Consider the following 16915-nt stretch of genomic DNA (forward strand, 5'->3'; position numbering starts at 1 on the left):
GAGCAATCCCTAGTCACCCTCTGCACCCCTAGGCTACTGGATTCAAATGGCATCAGTTGACCCCCTAGCAGTAGTAGTCTTAAAGTACTACCACTAGGGTTCAAGCTGCCATCCTAGTGGTAGTATCAAGAGACAACTGCTATGGGTTACCTAACATGCTGGAGTGGAGGAGTGGCCTAGTGGTTAGGGTGGTGGACTTTGGTCCTGGGGAACTGTGGAACTGAGTTCGATTCCCACTTCAAGCACAGGCAGCTCCTTGTGACTCTGGGCAAGTCACTTAACCCTCCATTGCCCCAGGTACAAATAAGTACCTGTATACAATATGTAAGCCGCATTGAGCCTGCCATGAGTGGGAAAGTGCGGGGTACAAATGTAACAAAATAACATCATTTTGGACACAGGAGCCTAGAGAGCAGGAGCAATCAAGAATCATTCCTCTTACCCCCTCACTGCTAGACCCCAGGGATTACAAGGTGGACCCAAGGGCTGCCTTTGGAGAGTGGAGTGGGGTGGGGTGGGGGTGGGGAACTTCAGCTAGGAATGGATTTTGGAAGTGATAGGTTGGTAGGTGTATTTTATGCACTGGCTCTTTTATGAAGCTGATGTTGTTTTTCCACAAATACAGCTTTCAAAGTTAAATGCAAGCTTCCTTATACGGTTTATATTAATGAGGTGCTTTGCATGCATTTGCATTTCATTGTTATATAATGTGTATTGTAGTAAACTAGTGTGCATTGCGGTAAACTAATACACATTTTTTTGACATTTAATGCACATTAAGTGGCAAATGTCATGCATTATTCCTCAACATATATTAGTAACTACCCCCCTAAATGATAAGTAGAGCCTTACCATTTAGTTATTTAAACAGTGATTGCAGACATTTCTATGGTGTACTTCTCAGCCACCCAAGTTAGGGTAAGCTGGGATGTTGGCCAACCCTAGAAGCATGCAGGTAAATTGGGGGAAGGCAGGGGGGAGTACATGAGAACATTTCATTTTTATGTTTTAACTGGGCTTTTTCATCTTTTAGATTCTTGGAAACAATATCAATGCAACTCTTTATTCACCCACATTGCCAATGTTTGATTACAGTATGCTGGTGATCTTTCTTATTGCTGTATTCACTGTGGCATTGGGAGGCTATTGGAGTGGAGTATCAGAAATGTAAGTTTGACATATTGTACAATACATTTATTAACCAATACACATTTCTGAGGAGTGATTATAGTATGGAGCTCAATATTATTAACAAACATCCATTATCTTCCTGTTGTAAGATATTTTAAGCTTCTTAAAAGGTAATGTGCTTTATTCTAATAAAAACAGCATGTGCACAGCCAGGATATGTTAAGCTGGAGAGTTAACCAATCCATGCTTTACTCAGAAAATAATGTCCTAATATGTCAGTGAAACAATTTGGAGGGTAACTTTTATAAAGGCAGTTTTGCTTGTATAGGATAGTATAGATGCTTAAAATGCTTCTTATAAAGTTACTCCACATGTAAAAGTATGTGTGATGACCACAACACATGTACTTTTGCACAATGGGTGTAGGCAAGTTTGGGAGTGGGATTTGGGCAGAGTGTTGAAGGAGTTTTGAATTGTGTGCATACTTTCAGTATGCACAGTTGTGCATTTTATTAGGTGTGCACATTTATACCTTCTCTAATGCAGATGTCTGCAACTTCATTTTAAGCCTGATTCCTGAAGGATTTGTCCAAGTATTTTATAAAGACATACATGTGCCTGTGTGTCTTTATAAAATAGACTACAAATGGGCACCTTCTTGCCCCCTCAATCTGGACAACCTGTTCAAAACACTGAGGAGCCAGACTGTGGACTTCTATTGATGAATTTAGCAGGGAGAATGTATACAAGTAGCTCCCGCAGTCTCTCAAACAATATTTTTCATTTCTGTGAGGCCTTGCCCATGGCAGAAGAGCACAGTAAGTAATTTGTATGAGCAGTGTGGAGAGACCGACCCTACAAACTCAAGTGCACCAAGAAGAAAGCCAGCTTTGGGAGGAGTGGTCAAAGGCCCTAGTGTCACTTGATACAGCAGAGACAATTTGTGCTACTATGGAGGGACTGTCTACCCAAGTTTCTTAAGACTCAAAGCTGTAAGCAGTTGTGAAGAAAGTTGCTCAGTTGGGGCAATTCTACAACTAGATGCCTTCATTTAAGTGCCCTGAAGCCATGCAATGTCCAGGTTCCATTTTAGAATACTAGCGTAACCTGGTATCAATGTGCCTAATATTTACTCACCTGTAGTTACACCAGCCATAGATCTGGCTTAACTGCAGGTAGCTAAATGTGACAGGAATGCATGTAACCTACAGTATTCTACAAGTTATGTGTATAACTGGGAGCTCTGTCTATGTGAAACTTTTCTTACTAAACTGTTTGAGGGACTGAGGCTGTTAGAGTCCTAAAAGTTTTCTTCTATAATTGTTTTGAGTATATATCTTATCTAAAAGTTTGAGAGAACCCCCCCCCCCCACTGTTCTTTCTTTTGCTGTGGGTCTATCCAATTCCTTAATCTAAAATTGTTGGTAAACTCCTCTAATGGTAAACTCCTCTAGCATCTATACTATCCTATACAAGCAAAACTGCCTTTATAAAAGTTACCCTCCAAATTGTTTCACTGACATATTAGGACATTATTTTCTGAGTAAAGCATGGATTGGTTAACTCTCCAGCTTAACACATCTCGGTTGTGCACATGCTAATTGTGTGTTTTTATTAGAATAAAGCACATTACCTTTTAAGAAGCTTAAAATATATTACAACAGGAAGATAATGGATGTTTGTTAATAATGTGAGCGCCATACCATAATCACTCCTTCAGAAATGTGTATTGGGCTAGAAGGTTTTTCTATAAATTGTATTAAATTGCTGTGCTGGTGATTTCCTATTCTTTGTGCTGAAATCGTCTGAGGGGTGCTCTCTGGGGCTGTGCTATTCTCTACCCAGTGTGCTGCCGCGGCTAAGACAGCGCACAGAATGTTGAGTATTATTAGGAAAGGAATGGAAAACTAACACGAGGATGTTATAATGCCGTTGTATCGCTCCATGGTGCGACCGCACCTTGAGTATTGTGTCCAATTCTGGTTGCCGCATCTCAAAAAAGATATAAAGGAATTAGAAAAGGTACAGAGAAGAGCGACGAAAATGATAAAGGGACTGGAATGACTTCCCTATGAGGAAAGGCTGAGAAGGTTAGGGCTCTTCAGCTTGGAGAAAAGGCGGCTGAGGGGTGATATGATAGAAGTCTACAAGATAATTAGCGGAGTAGAGCGGACAGATGTGAAGCGTTTGTTTACGCTTTCAAACAACAACAAAACCAGGGGACACAAGATGAAGCTAGAATATGGTAGATTTAAAACAAATAGGAGAAAGTTTTTCTTTACTCAGCGTGTAGTTAGACTCTGGAACTCGTTGCCGGAGAATGTAGTAACAGCAGCTGGCCTTACGGAATTTAAAGGGGATTTGGACAGATTCCTGAGGGAAAAGTCTATTGAACATTATTAGTTTCTTTTTTTTTTTTTGGGGGGGGGGGGGGGGTTGCCAGGTTCTTGAAGCCTGGATTGGCCGCTGTCGGAGACAGGATGCTGGGCTTGATGGACCTTTGGTCTTTTCCCAGTATGGCGGTACTTTTGTACTAATGCACCCCTTGCATGTACATGTTCTGTAAGTTACAGAGTAGTGCTTAGACACTGTGCAGGTAAGTGTACACTTACATGTGTAAGTTCTAGTATTCTGTACATTTATATGTACTAGGGGTGTTTAAATGTGGGCACCTACAGGGTAGAACTGCCCTTCACGAGTCTACAATTAATGAACCTGGCAAATGGCTAGATGAAGCAAAAAGCATGCGTCAGTTCTTTGGAAGATTTAGCCACAACTGACTGACTAAAACTAGAGGAACTCCAGTGAAGGCTTAAGTAATAGGAGGAACATCATGACAATCTGGAGAACAGGAGTCGTCAAAACAACTTACATTTGGTTAGGTGCCTGGAGTGATTTCAAGGTCAGAATCTGGTGAAATTCCTCATGACCATGATAACTAGCATCTTTGGGCCTAGAATGTAAAGATGGCTGTCTAAAGGTAGAATGTAAAGATGGCTGCATAGGGCCCTGGCACCAGTTTGGCTTCTGGGAGGCTGGCCATATGCAACACTCCTTTGGCAGCACCACTTCAGGACCAAAGTAAAGATTCTCTGCACCACTGAAGAGAAAGGAGAATTAACACACTAGGATTGCTGTCTATATTCCCAGGCTTTTTCCACCAGAACTGTAACTTGTGGCAGAGCTATGCAGAGGTAAAACGGGCGCAGTGGAATCTCCAGGCTCTCCTGCATGCTGCTATAGTCTTCTCAGATAAAAGTAATGCAGAGTGGAACAGTTAAAGATTTTTTTTGGATTGTCAAACAGTATATGGTCCATTGAGTTCCTAAGAGGGTACAACTTCACAGCACTAATGAGAGACTGCAACTATAGATATGTGGTTGGGAGAGCATTTTCATGGGGGCTTTTCGTCTAGGAGGCTAAGGTAGCAATACAGATATTTTCTGGTCTTTTTCTTTGCTTTCTGTGTATGAGTGAGTTGGACAGAATGTTGTGAAATTAAGATGGTTGGGATGATTTGGGGGTTTGCTGATTAATGCATTTGGGTTTTGTTGGGGAGTCCTTTTAGGAGTAGCTGCTACAGAATGGGATTGGCTTACTGGTTCAGGGGTGAGAATGTTTTTGGGTTAGGTAAGTGAAAGGTTGTGGGGAAAATGAGGGTTCTGGCATTTCTGTGGTGTGTGATGGATGCAGCTGATGGTACTCAAGGGGCAAGAGGGAGGACCTATTTTGAGCCCAATAATTGGGACATACTGGAGATAGAGTTGAGATTACTGATTGAAAATCATTTCCCTCAATGTTAGGGGAGTTTCCTCTGTTAAAAGGACTTGAGTTCTGCAGTTTATGAGGGCTCAAAGGGCTCAGGTTATTTTCTGTAGGAAACTTTTCTGACTGAACAAACATTCTAAGTTGGGCAGGGGGTGGGCGGGGCACATGTTTGCTGCATCCCATCTCTCCAAAGGTAAGGGGGTCTGTACACATATACATAAATTGCTGCCGTTTCTAGTAAAGAAGTCTAAAATTGACCCCAAAGGACACCACATGCTTTGTGTTTGGTTAATATCCGTGGTGCAAACCATCAAGACATTAGAGGAGTTTACCAACAATGGTGGGGGGAAGAGGGGTTGGTGGTTGGGAGGCTAGGATAGGGGAGGGCAGACTTATACGGTCTGTACCAGAGCTGATGATGGGAGGCGGGACTGGTGGTTGGGAGGCGGGAAATACTACTGGGCAGACTTATACAGTCTCTGCCCTGAAAAGGACAGGTACAAATTCAAGGTAAGGTATACACATATGAGTTTGTCTTGGGCAGACTGGATGGACCATGCAGGTCTTTTTCTGCCGTCATCTACTATGTTATGTATGTATGTTACCAACAATCTGCTACTTGTTAGCAGAGATTGGAATATTTGCCCCAGTACGGCAATAGATAGGACCACCTCTTCTGGGTTTTAGGTTCTCCACATTTCCCCTCCCCCCACTGGGTATGTTCATTTGCTTAATGCACTCCGGTTAAAAGGCATGTAGTGAGAGTTGAATCCAAGTGGAAGTTACTATGCATGTTTCTCCCCTAGATTCAATCCATATAAACTAGATCTATTTCACTGTATGCCCACAGTATTTCCATGGGTCATTTCATATGATATATTGCCTTCAGTAATATTGGTTCCATATCATCATGCTGATCAGTCCATAGACTGGTGGGTTGTGTCCATCTACCAGCAGGTGGAGATAGAGAGCAATCCTTTTGCCTCCCTATATGTGGTCATGTGCTGCCGGAAACTCCTCAGTATGTTCTCTATCTCAGCAGGTGGTGGTCACACACAACAGCAGCTCTGGCTAGGTCTCCAGGCCTAATTTTTAGGTTTTGTTGAGTACCTGGGGTTGAGGGCTCTCCTTGAGCAAGTGCAAACCTGGTGGCGCCAGGTCCCTCCTTTTCTCCCCCCTCCCGCTGGCTCCATTAAAAAAACAAAAAAAATTTTGGACGTCCTTTAAGGGCGTTTATTTCAACGTTTATATCAGCGTTTATTGCAGCTGCTCACTGGGACACCAGTTTGTTACAGCTCGGAGCAGGTAATTTTTACCTTTTGTAGCGGGCAGGGGATTCCCCGATCGGTCTCCACGTGGCTTATGGCGTCGGAGGGCGAGGGCGCGAAGAATCGCTGCCCGGACCGCGTGTGTGCGTCTAGCGGGGATGCGGGGGTTTCAAAGCCTGAATCGCCCTTTTTGGGTGTCAGTTTGGAGTCCGGTCAGTGTCCCGGTTTTTCCCACCATAAGCGCCCATCCCCCGCTGCTCGCCCCCTCCATTTTGGCCGGCCACTCTGCTCGGACGGCTTCTTCTTGGGCCGCCCTCGAGGTGGGAGACGTTAATGCTATGGTCGCCCTTGATTCGGGCGACGGCAAGAAAGCGGCCAAAGTTAAGCGCCGTTCTTCCCGCGCGGCTCCTTCTCGGTGTTTCGCACCGGACGCAATTTTGGATGCGCAGCATGTTTCTCCCCCGCTCTTGCAAGCGCCGGTTGAGGGTACGTCTAGGGCCGTGGCCCAGGCTGCAGAAGTGCACAGTCTGGGGGGTTTCTCTCCTGAGTTCATTTTGCTGCTGCATTGGGCTTTTCTTATGCAAAACGCTGCCCCTGCTCCCCTGTCTGATAAAGGGGTTGAGGCCTCCGGATGCAAACGCCCTCGGGTGGATTTCCAGGCCCTAGAGGACTCTCTCTCCTCTGATGTAGACGAGGGCAGCGTATCTGAGTTCTCCCAACGGTCCTTTGGTGATTCCTTGGAGGAGGCGGATTCCCGCTCGGATTGAGCGGATGACCCCTCTGCGGCGCGGATCTTTAGCTCAGAGGATTTGCCCAACCTGTTAGTGCAGGCCATGAGCATTTTGAAGATTTCCTCTCCGGAGGACGTCTCTCCCTCAGCCTCTGCTGGCTCTGCCATTATGCTGGGGACGGAGCGCCCGCCTAGAACCTTCCACGTGCATGAAGCCATGCACACCTTGATTTCGGCTCAATGGGATTTCCCAGAAGCGAGCCTTAAAGTGGCTAGGGCTATGTCCCGCCTCTATCCTCTGCCGGAAGGCGAACGGGAGGCCTTTCTTTGGCCTACCGTGGATTCCTTAATCACTGCGGTGACTAAGAAAACGGCGTTGCCGGTGGAAGGTGGCACGGCCCTAAAGGACGCCCAAGACAGAAGATTGGAGGCGGCTTTAAAGTCGTCCTTCGAGGCGGCTGCTTTAAGTTTGCAGGCCTCAGTTTGCAGCTCCTATGTGGCCAGGGCGTGCCTGACGATTGTGCAGCGGGCTTCCCCCTCGGATCCTTCCTTGAGGGCTGATTGGCCGGCCCTGGAATCGGGCTTGGCCTACTTGGCAGACTTGCTGTATGATGTCTTGAGAGCCTCGGCTGAAGGTATGGCTCAGACAGTCTCTGCTCGGCGCTGGCTTTGGCTGAAGCATTGGTCTGCTGACCACGGTAAATCTCGCCTGGCTAAGTTGCCTTTTAAAGGCAAGCTGCTCTTTGGGGGTCGAGCTGGACAAGATTGTGACCGATCTCGGCACGTCCAAGGGCAAGAGGTTACCGGAGGTCAGGGCTCGGGCCAGTGGTGCCCACCCCGGTTCCTCTAAAGGATGGTTTCAGGAAGCCCGTCTGTATCGCCCGGGCAAGTCGGGCTCCTCTGCCCCCTCTTCCTTCAAGAGGAACTTCTCCCCCAAGCAGCATTCCTTTCGCAGAGACCGCCGTCCCGGAGGTGTGTCCTCCGGTCCTCCCCCAGGGTCTCGTACCCAATGATGGGGCCCTGGTCCATGGCCCAGAGCAGATTGGAGGACGCCTATCCTTGTTTCTGGGCGAGTAGACCAGGGTAACTTCAGACGCTTGGGTGCTGGAAGTCATCAGAGACGGCTACAAGCTAGAGTTCTGCCGACCCTTAAGAGACGGGTTTGTGCACTCTCCCTGCAAGTCTCCGGTCAAAGCTGTGGCAGTGCAGCAGACTTTGGACAATCTGATCCGCCTGGGTGCGGTCGTTCCGGTGCCAGAAGATCAGCTTGGCAAGGGACGTTACTCCATTTACTTTGTGGTCCCAAAGAAAGGAGGTTCTGTGCGGCCTATCCTCGACCTCTAAGGGGTCAATCGGGCCTTGAAAGTTCGACACTTCCGAATGGAGACTCTCCGCTCTGTTATAGCGGCAGTGAAGGCAGGGGAGTTCCTGGCATCCTTGGACATCAAGGAAGCTTACTTGCATATTCCCATCTGGCCTCCTCATCAACGCTTTCTGCGTTTTGCAGTCCTGGGCCGACACTTCCAGTTCAGAGCCCTCCCGTTCGGGTTGGCTACTGCTCCGCGGACCTTCTTCAAAGTAATGGTGGTCATCGCGGCCTTCCTACGAAAGGAAGGAGTACAAGTCTGGTTGATCCGAGCCCCCTCTTATGCAGAGTGTGGCAGAGCTGTAGACCGGATGATTGCTCTTTTTAGCTCCCTGGGGTGGATCATCAACTGGGAGAAAAGCCAGCTGCGCCCGACTCAGTCCCTGGAGTATCTGGGAGTTCGTTTCGACACCCAAGTGGGCAGAGTGTTCCTGCCAGACAATCAGATTGTCAAGCTTCAGGCTCAGGTGGACCAGTTCCTAGTAGCCTCTCCTCTTCGGGCTTGGGACTATGTGCAGCTGTTGGGCTCTATGACGGCCACAATGGAAGTAGTGCCCTGGGCCACGGCCCATATGAGACCTCTACAGCTCTCTCTGCTGCAGCGATGGACTCCAGTGTCGGAGGATTAAGCTGTGCGCCTTCCCTTGGATCCAGCGGTGCGCAAGGCGCTGAGCTGGTGGCTGAGGCCAGACAAGCTGTCCGCAGGAATGCCTCTTTTGACCCCGGAATGGGTTGTCGTCACGACAGACGCCTCTTTGACGGGCTGGTGAGCCCACTGCTTGGGAAGGACAGCGCAGGGGCTCTGGTCTCCTGCAGAGGCAAAGTGGTCTATCAACCTCCTGGAACTCAGAGCCATTCGGTTGGCGCTTTTGGAGTTTTTCCCGGTACTGGCGGTGAAGCCAGTACGGGTCCTGTCAGACAATGCCACGGCTGTGGCCTATGTCAATCGCCAGGGAGGTACCAAGAGCGCCCCTCTAGCCAAGGAGGCCATGAATCTATGCCAGTGGGCGGAAGCGAACCTGGAACAGCTGTCGGCGGCCCACATTGCGGGAGTCATAAATGTCAAGGCGGACTTTCTCAGTCGCCATACCTTGGATCCTGGAGAGTGGCAGCTATCGGCTCAGGCGTTCTTGGACATCATGAAGCGCTGGGGCCAGCCGAGCCTAGATCTGATGGCGTCATCGGCCAATTGCCAAGTGCCGCGCTTTTTCAGCAGAGGACGGAACCCTCGATCTCTGGGAGCAGATGCTCTTCTCCAACAGTAGCCGACACAGGAGCTTCTCTATGTGTTCCCGCCCTGGCCTATGTTGGGCAGGGTGCTTGACCGGGTGGCAAAGCATCCTGGCCGGATAATCGTGGTGGGTCCGGACTGGCCCAGACGTCCCTGGTATACGGACTTGATCAGGCTCTCAGTGGACGGCCCTCTGCGGCTGTCAGCGGAGCGGGGCCTGTTGCATCAGGGTCCCGTGGTGATGGAGGATCCCTCCCCCTTTGGTCTTACGACCTGGCTATTGAGTGGCAGCATCTGAGGAAGAAGGGCTTCTCAGACAAGGTCATCGCCACTATGCTGAGAGCGAGGAAGCGCTCTACTTCTACTGCTTACGCCAGGGTTTGGCGTACCTTTGCATCGTGGTGTGAGGCAGGCTCTCTTTCTCCCTTCACTGCTCCAATTTCTTCAGTGTTGGCGTTCCTGCAAGTAGGTCTGGAGAAAGGCCTGTCGCTCAGTTCCCTTAAAGTCCAGGTAGCGGCTCTGGCTTGCTTCAGGGGTCGCCTGAAGGGTGCTTCCCTGGCCTCGCAGCCAGATGTGGTGCGCTTTCTCAGGGGAGTTAATCACCTATGCCCTCCTCTGCACTCGGTGGTGCCTGCGTGGAATCTCAATCTAGTGCTAAGAGCCTTGCAGAAGCCGCCTTTTGAACCCTTGTCGAGGGCATCTCTGAAAGACCTGACGTTGAAAGCAGTCTTTTTGGTGGCTATCACTTCAGCCAGACGAGTTTCCGAGCTCCAGGCGCTATCATGTCGGGAACCCTTCCTGCAGTTCACTGAGGCAGGAGTGTCTATTCGCAAGTGCCTTCCTTCCTGCCCAAGATTGTTTCTCGTTTCCATGTGAATCAGCAGCTCTGCCTACCCTCCTTTCGTAGGGAGGACTACCCAGAGGAGTACTCTGCTCTCAAATATCTAGATGTGAGACGAGTCATCATCAGATACTTGGAAGTGACCAATGATTTCCGGAAGTCGGATCATCTGTTTGTGCTGTTCGCAGGTCCTCGTAAGGGTCTGCAGGCATCCAAGCCTACAGTGGCACGATTGGTCAAGGAAGCCATTGCAGTGGCTTATGTGGCCGCGGGGAAGATGCTGCCTATCCAGCTGAAGGCTCACTCCACTAGGGCACAGGCGGCCTCGATGGCAGAGGCCGGGTCCGTCTCCTTGGAAGAGATTTGTAAGGCGGCAACGTGGGCATCGGCTCATACCTTCTCTCGTCATTACCGCTTGACTGTGGCTGCTCGGGCGGAGGCCCGGTTTGGAGCTTCGGTCTTGCCGTCAGGGATTTCTATGTCCCGCCCTGGGTGAGTACTGCTTCGGTACATCCCACCAGTCTATGGATTGATCAGCATGATGATATGGAAGGTAAAATTATGTATCATACCTGATAATTTTCTTTCCATTAATCATAGCTGATCAATCCATAGCCCCTCCCAGATATCTGTTCTGTTTATATTCTGGTTGCATTTCAGGTTCAAGTTAGTCTTCTGTTCCTGTTCAGGAGGATCTTAGTGTTCAAGTTTTTTCGATTGAATTCTTCTGGAGTTGAGACGATTTTGTGTTACAGTGAGTTGCTGCATTCCTCTCCCCTCCGTTTTACGGGGCTGGATTGAAACCTAAATTCTGCCGGCGCTCCCTCCCGCTTCGTGCGGCAGTAGGGTAGCATTATATCCCTCCCGCTTCGGCGGTGTTAGGGTCAGCCAGCTCCTCCCGCGGTTGCGGTCGCAGGATTAGCCAGATCCCCCCGCATCGGCGGGTGTGGTGTCCCTCCCCCGCTCCGCGGGGATGAGCTGGACGGATTCCCCTCCCCCACTTGTGTGGGTATGAGCTGGGTTGATTCCCCTCCCCCGTTTTGGCGGTGGTGAGCTGGGCAGAGTGTCCCTTTGTGGGTGTAATTCTCTAAGTGCTGAGTCCTGCGGATGGAGCTTTAATATCGACATACTGAGGAGTTTCCGGCAGCACATGACCACATATAGGGAGGCAAAAGGATTGCTCTCTATCTCCACCTGCTGGTAGATGGACACAACCCACCAGTCTATGGATTGATCAGCTATGATTAATGGAAAGAAAATTCAGGTATGATACAAAATTTTACCATCACATTATTATTTCTGTTTCTCTGGATCTTTCTGAACCCAAAAGGGCCCTCTGGATTTTGGAGACTTAATCCTTTCATGCCCATAATATTTCTGTGCATATAAATTCTTAGTTTATTTCAGTTGCAGTATGGCAACAGTGGATATGAAAGGGTTAATACCTTACTGTTGGGAAGATGTGGAATGTCGTGGAGAAAACTGTGGAGTTTGGTGTTCACAAACTAGTTGAGAATTACTCGCTTACCCTTCAGTGAGAAACCCTAAAGATGGTCCTGAGGATGAATTTCATTGCCTGTAAGAGCAGTGTTTCTACCATAGGTGCTAGCTCTGTGGGTGCTGTGGGTGCCTGAGCACCCTCGGTTATAAGAGCCAGCTTTCAGAATGATTGGGGGTGCTCAACATGGCACAAATTACCAAGTCCATTTAAAGGAAATTAAAGTATGATGGGTTATGAACCCAATTGGCCATGCTGTCTATCATGGTCTTACCGTGACTTCTTTTCCCTGATGTGCACCGCTCCATCCGGGGCCTCTGTGGGATGGCATCTCTTCGCTCATCAACTGAGCACCGCAGCACTTGGTTTATTGAGCTAGCGGTGGGAACTTCCCTGGTGTCCATAGTGATGTCATGAGTCTGGGCATGTTTCACGGAAGCCCAGACCCTCTTCCTATGCCTTTGCAACTTGGCTCTCGTGGCCGAGCTAGCGAGGCTGGAACTCAAGAACTAGTCTCGCTAGCTTCTGAGTTCCAGCCTCGCTAGCTCCTGAGCCACTGCTTTATCTCCTTTTCTTTGTTCCTTCAATAAAGTAATTATTTTTTCAGCCTTTAGCCTTTCTTTCTGCTTTTTTCTGGATTTACAGACTGCTGTAGATATATATTGAGACATATTTTCAAAGCACTTAGCCTTCCAAAGTTCCATAGGTTTCTATGGAACTTTGGAAGGCTAAGTACTTTGAAAATATGCCTCCTTGTCTCTTTTCTTGCTATCCTTTACTTCAGGATAGACCAGTTTGGGGGTTTAATAAATAAAAACATTAATTTAGAAATGATGTGTATGAAATTAATTTGACAGTCATAGGTAAATTTGTGTATCCTTCAGTGATCCTTTCTGTTGTCCTACTACTACTACTTAACATTTCTAGAGCGCTACTAGGGTTACGCAGCGCTGTACAATTTAACAAAGAGAGACAGTCCCTGCTCAAAGAGCTTACAATCTAATAGACAAGTGAATGGTCGGTCCGATAGGGGCAGTCAAATTGGGGCAGTCTGGATTCACTGAACAGTAAGGGTTAGGTGCCGAACACAGCATTGAAGAGGTGAGGGAAGACATCAGCAAGGGCTGGGCCAGGAAGACACTGAGAAGATACTGGGTCCTCTACCTGTATATCACAGCAAGCTTTCCTTGGTTGTCTTAGCTTATGTGAATACCATTCCTCTGTGAATTGCTACTTGTTCCACGCGCAGGGCCCAAGAGACAGGCAGAGCTCCGGAGTCTCAGTGCGTGGATGAGACGATGGTGCAGGGAGGAGGGCTTTAGATTTGTTAGGAACTGGGGAAGGGGGATCGTATTCCAAAAGGATGGGCTCCATCTTAACCAGGGTGGGACCAGGCTGCTGGCATCAGCATTTAAAAAGGAGATAGAGCAGCTTTTAAACTAGAGACTAGGGGAAGGCCGACAATCGCTCAAAAGCGCATGGTTCGGAATAAGGTATCTTTTAAAGATATCACCAAAACAGGGACGATAGGGTATTCCGATAGTGAGGTTGCAAAAGAGACCGTGTAGTAGATCAGGTGTCCTTAAATAAAAATAAAAATCAGACAAAAGATTGCAAATTAATACTGTCAAGTACTGAACATGTTGTAAATAGGAACAACAAACATAGTTTGAAATGTCTATATGCGAATGCCAGAAGCCTAAGAAATAAGATGGGAGAGTTAGAATATATTGCACTAAATGAAAAACTAGATATAATAGGCATCTCTGAGACCTGGTGGAAGGAGGATAACCAGTGGGACACTGTCATACCGGGGTACAAATTATATTGTTGTGATAGGGTGGATCAAATTGCTGGAGGGGTAGCATTGTATGTTAAGGAGGGCCTTGAATCAAATAGATTGAAAATTCTGCAGGAAACAAAACACATCTTGGAATCTCTGTGGATTGAAATTCCATGTGTAAAGGGGAAAAGGATAGTGATAGGAGTGTACTACTGTCCGCCTGGCCAGGATGAACAGACGGATGTAGAAATGTTATCGGAAATTAGGGAGGCTAGCAAACTGGGCAACACGATAATAATGAGTGATTTCAATTACCCCGATATTGACTGAGTAAATGTAACATCGGGGCATGCTAGGGAGGTAAACTTCCATAACGAAATCAAGGATTGCTTTATGGAGCAGCTGATACAGGAGCTGACAAGAGAAGGAAAAATTCTAGATCTAATCCTTAGTGGAGCGTATGATCTGGTGCAGGAAGTAATGGTGATGGGCCACTTGATAACAGTGATCATAATACGATCAGATTTGATATTAGCTTTGGAGTATGTATAATCAGGAAATTCAATACGTTAGCGTTTAACTTTAAAAAAGGAGACTATGATAAAATGAGAAGAACAGTGAAAAAAAACTTAGAGGAGCAGCTGCGAGGGTCAAAAATTTACATCAGGCGTGGATGCTGTTCAAAAATACCATCCTGGAAGCCCAGGCCAAATATGTTCTGTGTATTAAAAAAGGAGGGAGGAAGACCAAACGATAGCTGGCATGGTTAAAAAGTGAGGTGAAGGAAGCTATTAGAGCTAAAAGAAAATCCTTCAGAAAATGGAAGACGGAACCGACTGACATTAATAAGAAACAGCATAAGGAATGTCAAGTCAAATGCAAAGCGCTGATAAGGAAGGCAAAGAGGGACTTTGGAAAAAAAGATTGTGTTGGAGGCAAAAACACATAGTAATAGATTTTGTAGGTATATAACAAGCAGAAAGCCAGCAAAAGAATCGGTTGGACTGCTAGATGACCAAGGGGTAAAAGGGGCGATCAGGGAAGACAAAGCCATAGCGGAGAGATTAAATTAATTCTTTGCTTCGGTCTTCACCGAGGAAGATTTCGGAAGAAATACTGGTGCCAGAAATGATATTCGAAGCTGACGAGTCGGAGAAACTGAATGAAATGTCTATAAACCTAGAGGATGTAATGGGGTGATTTGATAAATTGAAGAGTAGCAAATCTCCTGGACCGGATGGTATTCATCGCAGAGTACTGATAGAATTGAAAAATGAACTGGTGGAACTATTGTTAGTAATATGTAATTTGTCTTTAAAATCGAACGTGGTACCGGAAGATTGGAGGGTAGCCCATGGAGCGCCGATATTTAAAAAAGGTTCCAGAGGGGATCTTGTAAATTATAGACCAGTGAGCCTGACATCTGTTCCGGGCAAAACGCTAGAGACTATTATAAAGAACAAAATTACAGAGCATATTCAAAAGCATGGATTAGTGAGAGAAAGCCAACATGGATTTAGTGAAGGGAAATCTTGCCTCACCAATCTATTACATTTTTTTGAAGGGATGAACAAACATGTGGATAAAGGCAAGCCGGTTGATATTGTGTATCTGGATTTTCAAAAGGTGTTTGACAAAGTACCTCATGAAAGACTCCAGAGGAAATTGGAGAGTCATGGGATAGGAGGTAGTGTTCTATTGTGGATTAAAAACTGGCTAAAAGATAGAAAAGAAAGAGTAGGGTTAAATGGTCAGTATTCTCAATGGAGAAGGGTAGATAGTGGGGTTCCTCAGGGGTCTGTTCTGGGACCGCTGCTTTTTAACATATTTATAAATGACCTAGAGATGGGAATAACTAGTGAGGTAATTAAATTTGCTGACGACACAAAGCTATTCAAAGTTGTTAAATTGCGAAAGGATTGTGAAAAATTAGAAGAGGACCTTACTAGACTTGGAGACTGGGCGTCTAAATGGCAAAGTGATGTATGTGGGGAAAGAGGAACCTGAACTATAGCTACGTAATGCAAGGTTTCACCTCAGGAGTCACCGACCAAGAAAGAGATCTCGGCTTCGTTGTTGATGATAATTGAAATCCTCTGCTCGGTGTACTGCTGCGGCTAAGAAAGCAAATAGAATGTTAGGAATTATTAGGAAAGGAATAGAAAACAAAAGTGAGGATGTTATAATGCCTTTGTATTGGTCCATGGTGTGACCACACCTTGAATATTGTGTTCAGTTCTGGTCGCTGCATCTCAAAAAAGATATAGTGGAATTTAGAAAAGGTATAGAGAAGGGCGATGAAAATGATAAAGGGGGTGGGACGACTTCTCTATGAAGAGAGACTGAAGCGTCTAGTGCTCTTCAGCTGGGAGAAGAGATGGCTGAGGGGAGATATGATACAGGTCTATAAAATAATGAGTGGAGTGGAACAGGTAAATGTGAATAGTTTACTCTTTCCAAAAATACCAGGACTAGGGGGCATGCGATGAAGCTACAAAGTAGTACATTTAATACGAATCGGAGAAAAGGTTTCTTCACTCAATGTGTAATTAAACTCTGGAATTCATTGCCAGAGAATGTGATAAAGCAGTTAGCTTAGTGGAGTTTAAAAAGGGTCTGGACAGCTTCCTAAAGGAAAAGTTCATAGACCATTATTAAATTGACTTGGGGAAAATCCACTGCTTATTTCTGGGATAAGCAGCATAAAATGTATTGACCTTTTTTGGGATTTTGCCAGGTATTTGTGACCTGGATTGGTCACTGTTGGAAACAGAATTCTGGGGTTGATGGGCCTTTGGTCTGTCCCAGTGTGGCAATACTTTTATGTACTTATGTATGTACTCTGTCTCTCCCTCCACCTTACAACAAAAAACAAAAAAACGATTAAACCTGATTTAATACTTACTCCAGAACCCATTAATGCACGATCTTTAGCATTTTCTTTGCACTACAGAGACCAAGTACTGCAACAGCTTTTTGTGGTTGTTAGGAGACAGCTCTCCTTGGAGCTTTCCAAGTGTTGCTCTTTGAGTAACCACTAGAAGTCACCCTATGAGCAATATTGGTCTCTATTATTCCAGGAACTGTGACTGGAATTTCAGCATTAAGTAGCCAAATTAACATAAATTGGTTTGTGGTAATGCTAAGGACTGAGCCATCATTTTTTACCCATGTTTGTTTTTATATTAATACAGTTCAGACCTCCTCTTCTCCTTGTTTTTCTTTTCCTCGAAAAGCAAATTATATTTTCATACTATTATCATGGCAGTATAGTACAAATGCTTGTAGCCTTAAAAAAA

General features: G+C 46.4%; 1 protein-coding gene across 5 annotated transcripts in view; it reads left to right on the plus strand.

The window, feature by feature from the left end:
• SPPL2A (signal peptide peptidase like 2A) overlaps positions 1 to 16915 on the plus strand; it is a 137973-nt gene that overhangs the window by 46059 nt on the left and 74999 nt on the right. For all 5 annotated transcript variants that reach the window (XM_030189585.1, XM_030189586.1, XM_030189590.1 and 2 more), the window contains one exon: positions 1034 to 1167. In XM_030189585.1, coding sequence (XP_030045445.1) covers positions 1034 to 1167 — 134 coding nt within the window. The remainder of the gene's footprint in view (positions 1 to 1033; positions 1168 to 16915) is intronic.

This window comes from Microcaecilia unicolor, chromosome 1 (assembly GCF_901765095.1).
Source record: "Microcaecilia unicolor chromosome 1, aMicUni1.1, whole genome shotgun sequence".
Classification (NCBI taxonomy): domain Eukaryota; kingdom Metazoa; phylum Chordata; class Amphibia; order Gymnophiona; family Siphonopidae; genus Microcaecilia; species Microcaecilia unicolor.